The sequence below is a fragment of the Fukomys damarensis genome, unplaced genomic scaffold (genome assembly GCF_012274545.1).
Source record: "Fukomys damarensis isolate Sample0158 unplaced genomic scaffold, DMR_v1.0_HiC HiC_scaffold_37, whole genome shotgun sequence".
NCBI classification, from domain to species: Eukaryota; Metazoa; Chordata; class Mammalia; order Rodentia; family Bathyergidae; genus Fukomys; species Fukomys damarensis.
The window spans coordinates 9,378,651-9,394,379 of record NW_022900949.1 but is presented as its reverse complement, the minus strand read 5'-3'; the positions used below and the strand labels follow the sequence as shown (position 1 = coordinate 9,394,379).

Here is a 15,729-nt window from a genome sequence, read left to right as displayed (position 1 = left end):
AAACGCCTGGTAGCACAAAGGCACACGTCCACATGTTAGCTAAGTGAGGAAACCTGGGCAAGGGCCTTTTAAAAGGCTGAGCATTCAAGGGAAAATGGAGCTGTGACCGCTGAGTCTAGATGTCGCCCCAGAGCTTCAGGCACTCGTAGGTGGGGCTTTTTCAGAGGTGGCTGGATCAGGAGTGGGGGATGCTGGGATCGACTCAGGGTGCACTGCTAGGATAAAGAGCCCTAGGATTAAGGGTGTGAGTGCTGCCTGCCCTAAGTAGCCTGGATAAAATAGAAGGGGTAGAAAGAGCCGTGGGTGACCCTTGTTGCCTCTCTACCTTCTGCCCACCGTGAACTGTTTCTCCTCGGCAATGCCCCTCTGCCATGGGCCCCTGTGCCTTGCAGCCAGCTGGCTATGGACAAAAAGGTTCATTTTTACACAGATTCTAAATTTTTTTGCTAAAAACAATATCCCTAGAACCACAAAGCCAGGCCTGACAGTGGACATCTATAACCTCAGCTAACTGAGAAGCTGAGGCGGGAGGATCGCAAGAATTCAAGGCCAGCCTGGGCAGCTTAGCAAGATCTTGTCTCAGAAATAACACATGGTGTACACGTCAGTGGTAGGACACTTGCCTAGCATGAAAGGACCTGTGTTTCAAACTCTAGCACCATTTAGAAATAGCAAACAGATGTTTTTTCAAATTCCTTCCTGGTCTTGTGTGGCATAGTGACTATCGCCTACTTTTTTGTGAGTATGGACAGCTTTCCAGAGACGCTAGTGTCTAGTCTTCTTCTGCAGTTTGCTCTTTTTCCTTGCTTGGAGCTGGGAATCGCACAGTAGGCTTTGAATTACGAACACCTACGCTACAACCATGAAATCTACAGCTGGGGGCATTTATGTTGAATTTTGTTATGAGCATATAGGAGAGGTTGGGAGCTACCTTTTTTCCCTGAGGCTCTTCCCTTTGTAGTTCCGAGGAAAAATTCATTAATTGTTTCATTTGCATGAGGTTGAGAAGTCAGAGATAAAGAAACCCAGTGATCCAATATTTTGGAGTCAGACCTGGTACAACATAGAAGTATCAAGTACGATGGACACCAGCTCCTGGGTCTTTTGTTTGTTTGGTTTGATTTGGTTTTTTAAGACAGGGTCTCACTATGTAATTGAGACTGACCTGGAACTCACTATGTAGCCCAGGCTGGTCTCAAACTCACAGCGATCCTCCTGCCTCAGCCTCCCGAGTGCTGGGTTCACAGGTGTGCACCCCCACGCCGGGCTCCTGGGTCTTTATCATGATTCCTGCAGCTATTAATCAGAGCATCCCCAAACACACTCCCATTTCTCCAGAGGCTCAACCTCCCACCACCATCCTCCCCACCTGGATCAGCCCAGCCCAGCTTTCTGCAGACCCTAAACTGTCCACTAGGACCCTGAGCCAGGCTGCCAGGTGGGTGGCAAATCTCTGAATCTCTGACTCCTCTCTCCTCCAGATGTTAGGTTACTTGTATAAGACGCAGTTTATACGCTGAGTATTAATGGCCTGCACAGAAACCGAAAGGGAGATTTGCTTCTTTGCCCCGGTGCTGACTGCACTGGTGAACAGTTGCTCTGGATGGGGCCTTCGATGTGGGAATCACTTGTCCTCCCAAGGTGTGGGAGTTCCTGCCGCTCAGCGGGATGCAAACCCTCCACTGGAGTTCAGTGATTCAAAACAATGCATCTTTTTTTGGTCCAAAGCCCCTGTTTCTTGGAACGACCTTATCAACTCTATTCAGCTAAGTCCTATACTAGCAAATGACATGTTCTTGACTTTTCATTTGCTATGAAAATATAAATAAAATATTCCACGGCCATTGTAGAGTGTGAAATCGACTTTGCAGTTTTATCGATGTACACACCGTTTATTCTGAGTCAGTACTGCCAGTTATACACGAATCCATGCACTTTTGAAAAAGGTAATTTTTTCTTTTCTTTTCTTTTTTCTTTTTTCTTTCTTTTTTTTTTTTTTTTTGGTACCAGGGATTGAACTCGGGTCCTTGTGCTTGCGAGGCAGGTAGTGGAACCACTGAGCTAAATTCCCCAGGCCTGAAAAAGGTAATTTTAATTTTTTTTATGTACCTAAATTTTATTTTATTTATTCATTTTTGGTACGGGGGTGGAGATCGAACTCGGATCCTTGCGCTTGCAAGGCAGGTGGCAGAACCACTGAGCTAAATCCCCAGCCCATTTGTTTGCTTCTTGAGACAGGGCCTAGCTATGTAGTTCAGGCTGTGCTTGAAATCACTGTATAGTCAAGACTATCCTTGAACTCATAATCCTCCTGCCTCAGCCTCCCGAGTGCTAGGATTATAGGCATGTGCCGCCACAACCAGCTTAAAACTTTCGATGTTAACATGACTTCTTATTCATTCATGACAGGAAGAACTTTTCATTTTCTCAATGCATTCTGACAGAGACCACCAGAACCACGCATTCAGCCCATTGCTGGATATGCTGGGTTAGCCCAACACGGATGCCCACACACCACGGCGGACTGCAGAATGTGTTTGTCAGTCAGTCTTTAAAAAGACATGGTGTCAGATCTGGACTTGGGTAATTTGGATGAGCACAGGGGAGGCAAGGCTGTGCTCTGGACTGGATGATCTCAGGTCACGAGCATGATTCTGTGATTCAGAATCCTGAGAAGCCAGGCCAGGTGGTGTGGTGTGGTGGCAGGCACGCCCGTCATCCCAGCACTCGGGAGGCTGAGGCAGGAGAATCCTTGTGAGTTCAAGCCCAGCCTGGACTACATATTGGGTTCAAGTCCAGCCTGAATCTTCATAGCAAGACCCTTTCTCAAACAAGGAGAAAAATCCTCAGATGGAGTTGACTAACACTAATTGGAAGAGGAAACAGCAGTGGGTCATATTAGAAAGAGGAGGAATGGTCATTTTGCTGTTTGGAATTTGCTTTTTGTTAGCCTTTTAGAGACATGAGATATTCTCTCTCTCCCACCCCCACCCCGCTCATTTTGTTTGTGATTTTTGGTACTGGGGATCAAACTCAGGACCTTGCGCTTGTGAGGCAGGCGGTGGCACCACTGAGCTAAATCCTCAGCCCTCTCTCATTTTTTTTTTTATTTTTTGAAACAAGGTCTCACTATGTATTCCAGACTGCCCTCCAACTCGTGATGATCTCATGGAGATCTTCCTGCCTCAGCCTCCCAAGTGCTGAGATTACCCTGTCACCACCCCTGGCTCGGAGCTCTTTTTACGTCTCAACCCATTGGGCTCCCTAAATAGCCATGTCCTGTCAATTCAATGGAATTGTTTCTCTTTAGTAGAAGAGACCTGCCCAGCCCTCCAGTTTTATGGGGGTATTTCTGTGTTTCTCACTTATTATTTAAATACTAAAACATTCCTTGGTACTGTAGCGGCAAAGTACCAGCCAGAACGAACAGACAGGTAGTCCGGGAGAATGCAAGACCGCCAGCAGAAGTCTTGGAGGCAAAGTGTACAGTTTTATTTTTAATACCAGCGGGTCGGTCTAGGACTTCTCCACAGAGAGACCAACGTCCCTTTGGGGAAGAGCAGGGCAGGTTATACTCTTGGGAGGGGCCGGGCTTGCAGGAGTTAAACACTTTGCATTGGTTTATGTAGAGCACAAGTCCCCCGTTATGTGGTGTTACAGACAGCAGGAGGAGGGCACAGAGCCACATCTCGTTTACATTTGGCAGGGAGATAGAAGTAATAAAACTGAGAACAGTTTATTGTTGTTTGTTTTGTTTTGGGTACTGGGGATCGAACTCGGATCTTTGCGCTTGCGAGGCAGGAGCGGAACCACTGAGCTACATCCCTGGCCAATTTTGGCTTTAACTGTTTAGAAATACGTTCCCAGTTCGGTATGTCTCAGACCAACAACCGTATCTAATTGTTTTCTAGAAAGCGGCACAGTTAACCCAATCCTTTTTGGTTCTTTCTATATTTAGGTAACTGAATTTAAATGTTTGAACAGCGGAAGGAGGGCTCACGGCCCAGCCTTTCTTGGATTTGAACTGATGGTAGGAAATATCCTCTAAGCTTATGCCTGACCAGAGGCTTCTGGAATACGTGAGTTTATTCCAGGCCCCAGAGGCCAGATCTTTGGAGATGCTGTGGATTTAGAACTAAAGCCACATCCAGTCCCCCATGTGTCCCGACCCACAGGCATCTGCATCACCGGCTCAGAGAGCTCATCTTGAGGTCATTCTCAGCTCTGAACATCCCATCCCACCCCATTTCAGGGGCCCAAGGTACAGCTCCGTGCTATGGTACTGTGGTGGGCTCCAGGCTCTTTAGCCTGCTCGACATAGGAGTCCATGAGAGGCCAGGAAGTTTCAAGACGAAGCTTTTATCAAATTCTTCTCCAAGGGTTGGGGATTTAGCTCAGTGGCACCGCACCTGCCTCACTAGCACAAGGATCCGAATTCGATCCCTGGTATGGAAAAAAAAAAAAGAAAGAGACAGAGTTTCTCTCCAGATGAAAAGGGAAGTGGAGATGGCAGGGAGACCTCAACTATTTCCCTTAGGATAGTTTGGGGGTTGCTTTTTAAGGAAGTTGAGGTGGAAAAAGACCAGTTCTGACACTTCCAAAATGAGTGATGTTAAAGTCAGCTCATAGCAAATGAAACTACAGCCTTTGTACACCAGTGGGACAGAAAGCTGTCACGAAGGGACTGTGACGGCTCTGACAGACTGCCTGACATCTGAGTTGATTCTGGGAGCTCACTGAGGGCATCTTATGGGATAAGGCTTTTCCTCGGTTATTTTTTCCCCTTGTCTTTGTTCATCCCTCAAATTCGGGACCTAAGCCAGGTCTGTGATCCCAGCAGTCAAGAGGCTGAGGCAGGAGGATCGCCTTGGGCTTGAGGACAGCTTGGTTTACATAGTGATGTGAAGGCCGGCCTGGAATACATGGATAGCGAGATCCTGTCTCAAATAAATTAGTTAATGCATGAGGGAGGGAAACCAGACATTTGGCTGAACGCTCAGAAGAGCGGAAGCAGAACAGCTTCCAAAGGGGCCAGAAAGCAGAAACCAGGCAACATCTGGCAAGTCTCTTTCTCTCTCTCTTTTTTTTTTATACTGGGGATCGAACTCAGGACTTTGCAATTGCAAGGCAGGAGTGGTGCCTCTGAGCCACATCCCCAGCCTTGGCAAATCTCTTTAATCATTTTTCAAACATCTTAGGCAGGAATGGCTAGACTCTGATCTGGGGGCCGGGTTGTTTTTAAGAGCCTGTGGGTGAAGGGCTGGAGATTTAGCTCAGTGGTGTGGGGCCTGAATTCGATCCCCAGTGAGGGAAAGGCACAGATACGGTACTTGACCTTAGAAGTAAAAGTACCATTGTATTTACTTATTTATTTTGGTACCAGGGATCGAACTCGGGCCCTTGTGCTTGCGAGGCAGGAGGAGGAACCACTGAGCTAAATCCCCGGCCCTCTGCTATACAATTTAAAATGGTACCGGGTGGGGGATTTAGCTCAGTGGTTCCTCCTCCTGCCTCGCAAGCACAAGGGCCCGAGTTCAATCCCGGCACCAAAAAAAAAACAAAACAAAACAAAACAAAATCGCACAGCAGAGTACAAGAGGCAACCAAAGCCAGTGAGTATGATTAGAGGCTCCTATTTCTTTTAAATGGCTCTCTGGGCATAGGCCACAGGAAATTTTTTGTTTTGTTTTTTGTTTTGTTGTTGTTGTTGTTGTTTGAGACAGGGTCTCACTATGTAGTTCAGACTGACCTGGAACTCACTATATAGCCCAGGCTGGTCTCGAACTCACAGCGATCCTCCTGCCTCAGCCTCCCAAGTGCTGGGATTACAGGAGTGTGCCACCACGCCCGGCTCTGTTTTGTTCTGGTTTTATTTTTCTGTTTTGGAATCCGGGAAAAATATATTTGAAATCAGTGAATTTAGTCATTTTGTCTGTAAATGGATGGCGCTTGTCAATGCTGATTTCAGCCTTCTGTGTGGAAGTACCTGGCAAAAGGGCCCCTGTAGTACCTTTTTTTTTTTTTCCCTGGGTTAACATCACAGCGGATTTGCATTGTCCTTGGTGCATAAACAATTCCCACCCGTGAACGACTCAAGATTTTCCAGCAACTGAACTGTTCGGTCAGGGTCAAACTGACTCAAAGCAAATTTATTGGGTTTTGTTGTTGTGGTTTTGTACCGGGGATCGAACCCGGGACCTTGTGCCTGTGTGGCAGACAGCAGAACCACTGAACTAAATCCCCGGCCCTCAAGACAAATTTACTGTTTTGGTAGAGTCGCTTTCCAGCTGGAAGCTCAGGGAGGGCAGCGTGGGTGTCTATGCCCTGGGGGGCAGCCACCATGTCCGCACTGTGGTCTCAGGAGGCGCCAGACCTTAATCCTTCCACCCTGGGCTTCCCAAAGCCATCCCAAATCCACGAGGGCGGACCCATGGGGAGCTCGAACCGCAGTCTAGTCTACGTAGCCCTCTTGCCGTACCCAGCGGAAATCGAAAAGCAGATGTGAAGGCTGGGGAGTAGGGGCTCCCACGGATCCCTTTCTAGCGCCCTCTAGCGCAGACGTCCAGCCCACTACGGGCCCTCTCGACTTTGCGCCTGCGCACTCGCGAGCTCTGCAATCCCAGGTGGCTCTGGGGCAGGGCGCGCGGCCTGGCGGGAGGAGTAGAGCTGTAGCTCCGAGCTCCTGAGCCTGCCATTTCCCTCAGGCCCCGAGGCAGCGTCGGGCAGGAAGCACGCATGCGCCAAGACGGATGGCTCCGTACTTTAGCGTGTGAGGTCGCTGTGAGGTGAAGAGTTGGAACGAGGTGGGCAGTACATCCGCGGGCCTGAGTGAGTATGTGAGAACCCCGTGGGGAGACCCAGGGACAGAGAGCGTGCTTACGTCTGAGGCAGGCCGCACCAGACACATTGGTGACGTCGCTGGTGCCATTGAGGCTGCTGTGTGTGCTGGGCCGTGCTTGTGAGTGTCCACCTAACGTGGATTCCTCTTCTGCCGCCTCTGTGCCTCACACCCAAGGTTGTCTGTCTCAGGCCAAGTGCAAAACCCTAATACGAAACCCTAATAAGCCGGCTGTGGTAGGGCGCACCTATAATCCCAGAACTCGGGAAGGCTGAGCTAAGAGGATCGCCATGAGTTTGAGGCCTGCCTGGGCTACATAGTGAGTTCAAGGACAGCCTGGACAACATAGCAAGACCCTGTCTCAAAAAAAAAAAAGAGTATCTTGAAAAATGTGATACTGGTGCACAAAGGTTAGGACGCCCCTATTAGAATCCACTGAGAAGTGGATCTGTATGCATACCTCTTGCAGGCAGAAGTCAACCTGTATCTATGATGGGACCAACAATCAGGTAAGTGAAGCAAAGCCCCCATGTATACTTTCAGTCCTGGCTCTTATTTATTTTTTGCCTATTGGATATTGAATTTAGGTCCTTCGCACTGAGCTGCATCCCCAGCACTTTTTTTTTTTAACTTTGAGACACAGTCTTGCCAAGTTACTAAATGCTCAACGTCCTCCTGTCTCAGCCTCCCGGAGTCCTGAGATAACAGTCACAGGCTACTGCACCCAGCAGTAGTGGCTCTAAACCTGAGTGATATCTGCTTCCTTCCCAGGTGTCGCAAAGTTAGACTATGACAGAACCATAATGGGAAAGAATTCTCAAATTGACAGAATCTACCAGGAGAACCATCGACAACTCCATATTGTATTGTCATCTCACAGATCTCTTAATTCAAAATTCATTTTCCAAGTTGCCATTAGAAGCAAAGGCATCTTCTGCTGGTTGGCAAAGGGGAAAAGACAAAAATAAGGACTCCCCTGATGATGAACTTTGCATATTTACAAATTTTGATCGGCGATTTATTAACAAGGGAAGATTACTTTGACCAAATGAAAGGAAAAGTTGGGTCGGGGATTTAGCTCAGTGCTTCCGGCACCTGCCTCGCAAGCACAAGGATCTGAGTTCAATTCCTGGTATCAAAAAAGAAAGAAAGGAAAAGTTATTTTCTTACCAACAGTGGGATCTGGGTGAATATGAGGAAGTGGTATTCTGTATTTGTTACACTAAACAGCTAAAAAAAAAAAAACTCCAACATCTACCAAAATGACATGTTTCCATGACTCCTTACAAAACAATTAAAAATGCATAAAATTTAGGGCTACTTATATAATGAAAATATACTTCAAATCATTTGAGGATCCAACAGATTCACAAAGATGACATTTTATTAATTACATGAAACAACACCATTAAAGTTTCTGTAATATTGCTCATACTTTGGATAATTGCTCCTTGACTCCATGGCTGTTTGAAAACTAAACTAGAAATCCATTGCCTATGGGTCCACTATAAAAATGAAGTACTGATAAAAAGCAGTAGCCTGTTTATAACTTGTATATGATTTCATCTCAATCAGCACTTGAGCCCAAGCGAAGGTGTGAACTCAAAGGAAAAAGTACTGATCTTCGAGCCTGACCCCAATAAGGTGAGTGCTGTAGGATACCAAAATTGTTGATGTTGTTGTTGGGAAAAATGAAAAGGGCAGAAGGATCCCAGAACATCTGATTCCATTTAATGGTTGGCACAGAAGCTGGGATAAATGAGCAGCGGAAATTCCTGTGCTTCATGATTCAGACAGAAATCCCCGATGTCGGTGTCGGTGTCGGTTAGCAGGAAAAGCCGAGCAGCAAACAAACAAACAAAGGAAATGTTAGAAAGAATGATAACTATAGACATCCCTGAAGTTCTAAAGAAACAACTTGAAGAGGATTGTTACAATGTTAACAGGAGGAAGAGGTTAGTGAGACTCCCCTGTCAGACCAACATCCTAACTATTTTGCAGTCCTATGTGAGGCATTTTGCCATCAATGTAGCCTCTTCGGCCAAGGAGAGGCCTCCGCACCAGCACCCTGTGGCACACACCACTGTGCACGAGCATTATATTTCAGCGGAAAACAACATTGCCCTGTGTAAGGAGATGGTGGATGGGCTGAGAATCACCTTTGATTTTTCTCTCCCGCTGCTCCTGCTCTACCCATGCGAACAGGCACAGTATAAAAAGATGACTTCAGCTAAATCTTTCATCCCAATTAAGAAAAGCGCTGCAGACACGAATAGGAGCCCGGAAGTGCTTCCTCCCAGCCCGTCTTCATTGACTCTTTCCGCACCGCAGGCCACAGAGGGTCAGCCATGCACCAACGAGCCCATCACTCCCGAGAGGCACAGAGCGCAGTCGGAAGCACTGCAGTCCCTGCGGCGGTCCACACGTCAGCGCACCCACTGCGACAGCCCGTCCCAGGGCAGCACCTGGCCTCAGCCCGTGTGCCAGCAGCAGGACGTGTCTGCCAGCAGGCCCAGCCTGTCCCCGCATCTGGAAAAGAAGACACCTGTGCATAGCATCTCACCTTCCTGCACCCCTCTGACCCCTAGTGAGGAAGGGAGCCCTGTGTTTGCTGGCTTTGAAGGAAAGACGGAGATAAACGAGGTCCTCTCCTGGAAGCTTGTGCCTGATGATTACCCTCCCGGTGACCAGCCACCTCCACCCTCTTACATTTACGGGGCACAGCATTTGCTGCGACTGTTCATAAAACTTCCAGAAATCCTGGGAAAGGTGTCCTTTTCTGAGAGGAATCTGAAGCCTTTACTGAAGCACTTTGATCTCTTCCTGCAATTCTTAGCCGAAAACCAAGCGGACTTCTTCCCAGAGTCGGCCTATGTCACTGCCTGCAAGGCTCACTGCAGCACCAAGAGCCCCAGGGCAACTGATTAAAGACTGGTGGTTCTGTATAACTGCTGCTCTGCTGGCTTTGTGTCCCAGAGACTACAAATCCCAGGCCCACCCTGGAGTCTCCAGTGGAGGCGGCTCTCTCATTTGAGTTGTTAAAAATTACTTCCTGGGGAGCCAGGGATGTAGCTCAGTGGCACCACACCTGCCCGGCAAGTTCAAGGTCCTTACCCTCCACTCATGGATGAAGCCACTCATGAGATCATAACGTGCTTGTCTTAAACAAACAGGATTATTTCCTGGGTACCCGAACATGCTCTGACGTAACCCTTGCTATTGCACAGGACATCTGTGATGGCAGACAGTGAATAGAAGTGTTGATCTTGGGGCGAGGGATTTAGCTCAGTGGTGCTGCCACCTGCCTTGCTTGCAAGCACAAGGTCCTGAGTTCGATCACTGGTACCAAAAAAAAGAAAGAAAAGAAAGAAAGAAATGTTCATCATGAAACACCATGAAAGTAGGCTTTTTGGTATTCATTGCAGTTAGTTGTTACTGAGAACTACATTGTTTAGTTATTTGTTAGCACAGAAAAATTCATTTTTGAGACAGAATCTTGCCATGTAGTTGAGACTGGTCTTGAACTCGCTAACCCAGGCTGACCTCGAACTCACAGCAAATCTCCTGCCTCAGCCTTCCTAGAGCCAGGGTTACACACATGCACCACTGCACCTGGCTGAGCAAAATATTTTTGCAAACTATTTTTATTCTTGTGGCGAGCCTGAATTACTCAGAGCAGTTCATTTTAGTTTATACAGGGAAGCCACAAAGAAATCCCAGTGTCTTTTAGAAGGAATCAATATTGATGGCAAGAGAAGATGTCCAGTTTATACATTTAGAGTTTCCTCTGTGAAGCCTTGTTTTGGGGACTTAACACGTTACCTGTCTTGTTTGAGATTTTATAGCTATACTTTGTTGGGTAATTAACGGTTTTCTTTCTATAAAGTGCTATTTTTGGTCATTAATTGAAAAAGATTTCTGGTTTGAATTTTGCGGACCATTGTACATTCATTCCCTTCCACCTCTCTGACACTGCTTACCTCTGTAGGCCTTCTATCCAAGATGAGCCCTTACATTACCTTAAAAGCAATTACTTTCATTGCAAGCTTTCTTGTACTTTCCACATGTGTGGGGTTTGCAAGTTTTTGTAACTAGGGGACCAGTTGAAGACGCTGCCACTCTACTTGTATTGATAGGTTTCCCCTGTGCTCACACACTTTGTAAAGGTGAGGGCCAACGCTGCGCTTCCTCACACTGCTCCTGTTTTTCAGTTTTCCCTCTGGGACACAGGTCACGTAGACTTCCCACCGTATCATACCTAGGTGCGTGAGGTGCTCTCCAGTGGGAAGCTGTTCATATCTTCGAAAGGAACTGAACAACCTAACGTTTGGCCACATTGCTGGCTCTGTTAGTTTTTCATCTCTGGGACAAAATGCCTGAAAAGATCGACTTAAACAAGGAGAGATTGTGTTGTAGCTCACGGATGGTTTCAGAACTCCCAGGCCATGGTTGGCCAGCTCAGGACGGACCTGAGGAGGGGCGGCAGTGCCATGGTGGCAGGACGTGGGGGGCTGCTCACCCCAGGACAGAGAAGAGGCAAAGAGATGGGAGGGGGCGAGATTCAGTCCCCAAGATTTCACTCCCGTGCTGCTCCCTTCGACCACTTCCCGTCAGGCGAGCACGTTACGATGTCTTGATGACAACTAAGACCGTGACGCTGCCCTCCGTGGTGTGTCTATCCGGCCAGGCTTTCTCCCTGTCTTGGAAAGGAATGTGTAACTGCAGTCGCCCATATCCATATGTTTACGTGGCTTTTGGGGGCAGAGTCGTGACTGCCCTCAGCTTGGTGACTTCTCTCCCTGTAGGTGGGGATGCAGGTATGGGTGGGAACATCAGGCTTTTCCCCCCTGGAGTAACGCCCAGGATGGGACGCTGCAGGAAAGCCGGGGGTCCTGCAGAGTCAGGGGTCATTCTGGGGCATGAGGTCACCTGCGCATCTGTGTTCTTTAAGAATAAAACCACTGCAGGATGTGATGGCGCACCCTGTAATCCCAGCACTCAGGAGGCTGAGGCAGGAGGATCTGCCAGTTCGAGGCCAGCCTGGGCTCCACAGTAAGTTTGAGGCCGGCCGAACTTCATAAGGGGACCCTCACAAGGACCCAAGTTCGACCCCTGGTACCATAAATAAATAAAATAAGGGGACCTAACAAAACCACTTAGCAGTGGTGTGACCACATGTGCTCATGGCAGACCTAAGGAAGTCCCACACAGCCCTTCCCATCCCGCACAGCTGGTGTGGGCAGCAGGACACCGGTGTCTCAGGAGGATCGCTGTGAGTTCGAGACCAGCCTGGGCTACATAGTGAGTTCCAGGTCAGCCTCAACTACATAGTGAGACCCTGTCTCAAAAAAACCAAAATAAATAAATAATAATAAATAAAAGGAGCCAGGGATTTAACTCAGTGGTGCTGCTGCCTGCCTGGCAAGTGCAAGGTCCTGAGTTTGATCCCCAGTATCTAAATAAACAAATAAAAATAAAAAGGGCTGGGAGGGCCAGAGACTTATCTCTGGTTCCGCCGCGTGCCTTGCAAGCACAAGTTCTCATGTTCGATCCCCAGTACCAAAAGAAAAAAAAAAAAAGTTGTTACACTTTGTGCTGGGGATTTAACTCAGTGCTTCCGCCACCTGCCTCACAAGCACAAGGACCTGAATTCGATCCCCGGTACCAAAGGGGGTGGGGCTGGGGATGTAACTCAGTGCAAAGACCCTGGGTTCAAGTTCCAGTGTTACAAACAAAACAAAACAGCAACAACATAAGTCTTATATAACAAAACACACATCATATACCGGCAGGGTACAAAACAGGATATTCGTGGTTTATTGCAAAAGCATAAAATACTAAAGTATCAGGGATTCCTACCAAGGTAGAGGCTCTCAGAAAGCAGTACAGTACCACACTTGGCATGGTAGGAAGCGCTTGCCACCCCAGTGCTTGGGAGGCTGAGCCAGGAGGATCACCATGAGTTCAAGACCAATCTGAACTACACAGCGACACTCCGGCTCAAAAAGCCAAAATAGCGCCGGGGATTTAGCTCAGTGGCACCTCGCCTGCCTCGCAAGTGCCAAGTCCTGAGTTTGATCTCCAGTACAAAAAAAAAAGCAGTACCATACTGATCACTGAGTGATCTTTCTCCTACTTTGCTACTTTGAGGTTTCGTGTACAAGTGAAATGTTATATTTAAGTCTCCCACATTCTCTACATAAATAAGGTTTGTCTCCGGTGAAAGCGTCTCCATTTCCTGCAAGGCTTTTAGGGTGAGTGACTGCTTCTCCACACGGCTGGATTCTTTTTTACTTTTTCCTTTTGGAGACTGGGTCATGCTATATAGTCCAGGCTGGCCTTAAACTTGCAGCAATCCTCCTCCCTCAGCCTCCTGAGTGCCCGGATGACAGGCGTGCGCCACCACTCCCAGCACGTTCTTAGCGTTTCTGAAAGCCCTCAGGAATCGCCGTCCTGCGAGCCTACGCTGGGAACAGCGCCACTTTGAACGCTTTGCGCACGCGCGGAAGTGGGGGTTGGGGGGCTGTCTAGGAGGTATGCGCGCTTGCGCAGTAGCGCTCAAGGGCTGGCAGCAGCTGACCGCCCGTCTTCCTCCATCAGCTGCTTTCAAAGCCCTGTCAAATGCGCTTAAATTCCTAATCTAAGAGCTCAGCTATTGCCGTTGATTTTCACAGTTTTCTCTCTTTTATTTTCCTGCAACACTGGGGATGGAACCCAGGGCCTTGCCACTGAGTTATATCCCCAGTCCCTTTTCATTTATTTATTTATATTTATTTAGAGACAGGGTCTCACTAAGTTGCTGGATTCCACAGGCTGGGCTTGAACTTGGCGATCCTCCTGCCTCAGCCTCCCAGAGCGCTGCAGTGACAGGCGTGTGCCGCCATGTCTGGCTCACCATGTTTCTTACTTATGGGGTTCTTTCTTCTGATAGTGTTGTTAACCAAATTCAGGGGGGGATTGTTTGTTTGTCTTGGTTTTGGTCTGTTTTGGTATAGGGGATCGAACTCGGGACCTTGTGCTTGCAAGGCAGGCAGTGGGACCACTGAGCTAAATCCACAGCCCAACCAAATTCTGTTTCAGGCCCTACCAACATCCCTCTGGGAGGACACACTGCCTTGAAGATGGCCTTTCACTTTCTTTGAGCTCTTCCCACACTGCTGAGACCTGGGACTCTGCTGCGGCCACTCAGGCCTGACCTGGAGGCCACAGTCATCTCCAGAGCTATCAAGTCCCCAGTTTTCTCCAAAATCGGCCCAGGAATGGCTTCTGGTGACTTTTACAACTTTATTATCATTGGATTGTTCATTCTCCAAGGTGGGCTGCTGAAGACATGGTCCTCCAGTTTTATCCCCAATGCAGGATCTGTGACAATTAGTGACACAATTGATTTCTTAGGAAAGACGTGGTGAGGTGAAGAAAAGGCCACAGGCCCCACATGCACCTCTTTTCAAGTGTACTGACCCCAAAATGCAATCACATTGTATGAGGTGTGATCAAAGTAGATGGTGAATATTTAAACTTGAAAAAAATTGATTACAGTAAGACACATCGCCACTAATTCCCCTTAAAGCCCTCCCTCTGGCTTCCAGCACCCTAAACCTTCTGTTGCTTTCTGAAGCAGCTCTGGAGTCCTCTTTCCTACGAGTCTTTACAAGGTGCGATCAAAAATACCACAACGACTGCCGCCAAACTCCACCGAATGGAACGGCAGCTTGTACATACATGAAGGTGTCCTCCTCCGCCTCATTCACCAGATCTGGCAACCTGAGACTTCTGACTCCTCCCCAAAGTCAAACTGACCATGAAAAGGAAACATTTTGAAATAAACTGGGTTTCCCAGCAGCCATCTGGCCTTGTCAAAGAGGATTCACTGTGGTGCAGCTCTCACAAGTGGATTAATCCACTCGTGAATCCCTGCTGTTAGGAGGTGCAGTCTGGTGGGAGAAGGCAGGTCCCTGGGGGCATGGCCGGGCAGGGTGGCTCTCGCTGTCCAGCTCTTCCCTTCTTTCTGCTGCCTGAGCAATGTGTCCTCAGCAGCTTCCTCCGAAGGCCGCTGCTTTTTTCTTTTGTTTTTTTGATTTTTTGACACAGGGTCTCACTATGTAGTCGAGACTGACCTGGAACTCACTGCGTAGCCCAGGCTGGTCTCGAACTCACAGCGATCCTCCTGCCTCAGCCTCCGGAGTGCTGGGATTACAGGCGTGCGCCACCACGCCCGGCTCTTTTATTATTTATTGGGTTTCAAGAGCTGCACTAAGAATAGCAAGATGTGGCAAGCACTGTGGGTGAACGTCTAGGGCTATTTGATTCAGATCCCTGCCCGCCTTGGAAAGCAACAGTCTCGGTGTTCCGGTTGAGATCTAATGTCCCCAAAGTATCAGCGAAAAGTGTCCCGGGGCTCCTGCGCGGCCTGGCCATACCCACAAAATAGACCCCCCTCCATCATCTCCCTAAACAGTCCCTTGAATCTCCCTCCCGTTCTGGACGGCTCTCCAAACTGGTCCCTCTCTCATTCACCACTCAGCTCCCCGCCTGCTGTTGTCCCCACCCGTCCTCAGCCCCCGACACCCGGCAGCTGGGCCACCGGGCCGCTTCGCCCCCTACTCCGCGGTGCGTACCAGGTCCCGGACCTGAGCCTCTAGGAGGGCAACGCCACGCCCCCGAGCTCGGATTGGACAACACTTGGGACAGTGGCGCCTTGATTGGGCTATGACTTTGAGGCCAGTGCCTCTGATTAGACAGATCTTCGGGGATCGCTGTGAATGCCATGATCGGATATTTTCCACGGAATCCGCACCCGGAGCCTGAAAGACAGCTCAAGAAGCCAGGAGTCTTGGGCCGGGGATTTAGCTCAGTGGTTCCAGTAGGCCCTTCGGCGAATGCCTAGCCTC

General features: G+C 48.6%; 1 protein-coding gene across 9 annotated transcripts; it reads left to right on the top strand.

Moving 5' to 3' along the window:
- The first annotated feature begins 6,601 nt into the window (after positions 1–6,601).
- On the top strand, positions 6,602–14,663 carry LOC104869564 (male-specific lethal 3 homolog). 9 transcript variants are annotated; one of them, XR_002025700.2, is made up of 3 exons: positions 6,602–6,828; positions 7,610–8,482; positions 13,919–14,663. XR_002025700.2 is itself a non-coding variant. In XM_019209172.2 (3 exons), the coding sequence occupies exon 3, from the start codon at positions 8,645–8,647 to the stop codon at positions 9,764–9,766; it is 1,122 nt and encodes a 373-aa protein (XP_019064717.1). In that variant the 5' UTR covers positions 6,609–6,828; positions 8,414–8,482; positions 8,585–8,644; the 3' UTR covers positions 9,767–10,378. The 9 variants fall into 9 exon arrangements, 8 of the variants coding, with proteins under 8 accessions (XP_019064717.1, XP_010633162.1, XP_010633160.1 ...); XM_019209172.2 differs by lacking the exon at positions 13,919–14,663 and adding an exon at positions 8,585–10,378 and having other exon boundaries at positions 6,609–6,828; positions 8,414–8,482; XM_010634860.3 differs by lacking the exon at positions 13,919–14,663 and adding an exon at positions 8,585–10,378 and having other exon boundaries at positions 6,609–6,828.
- Positions 14,664–15,729: the final 1,066 nt, after the last annotated feature.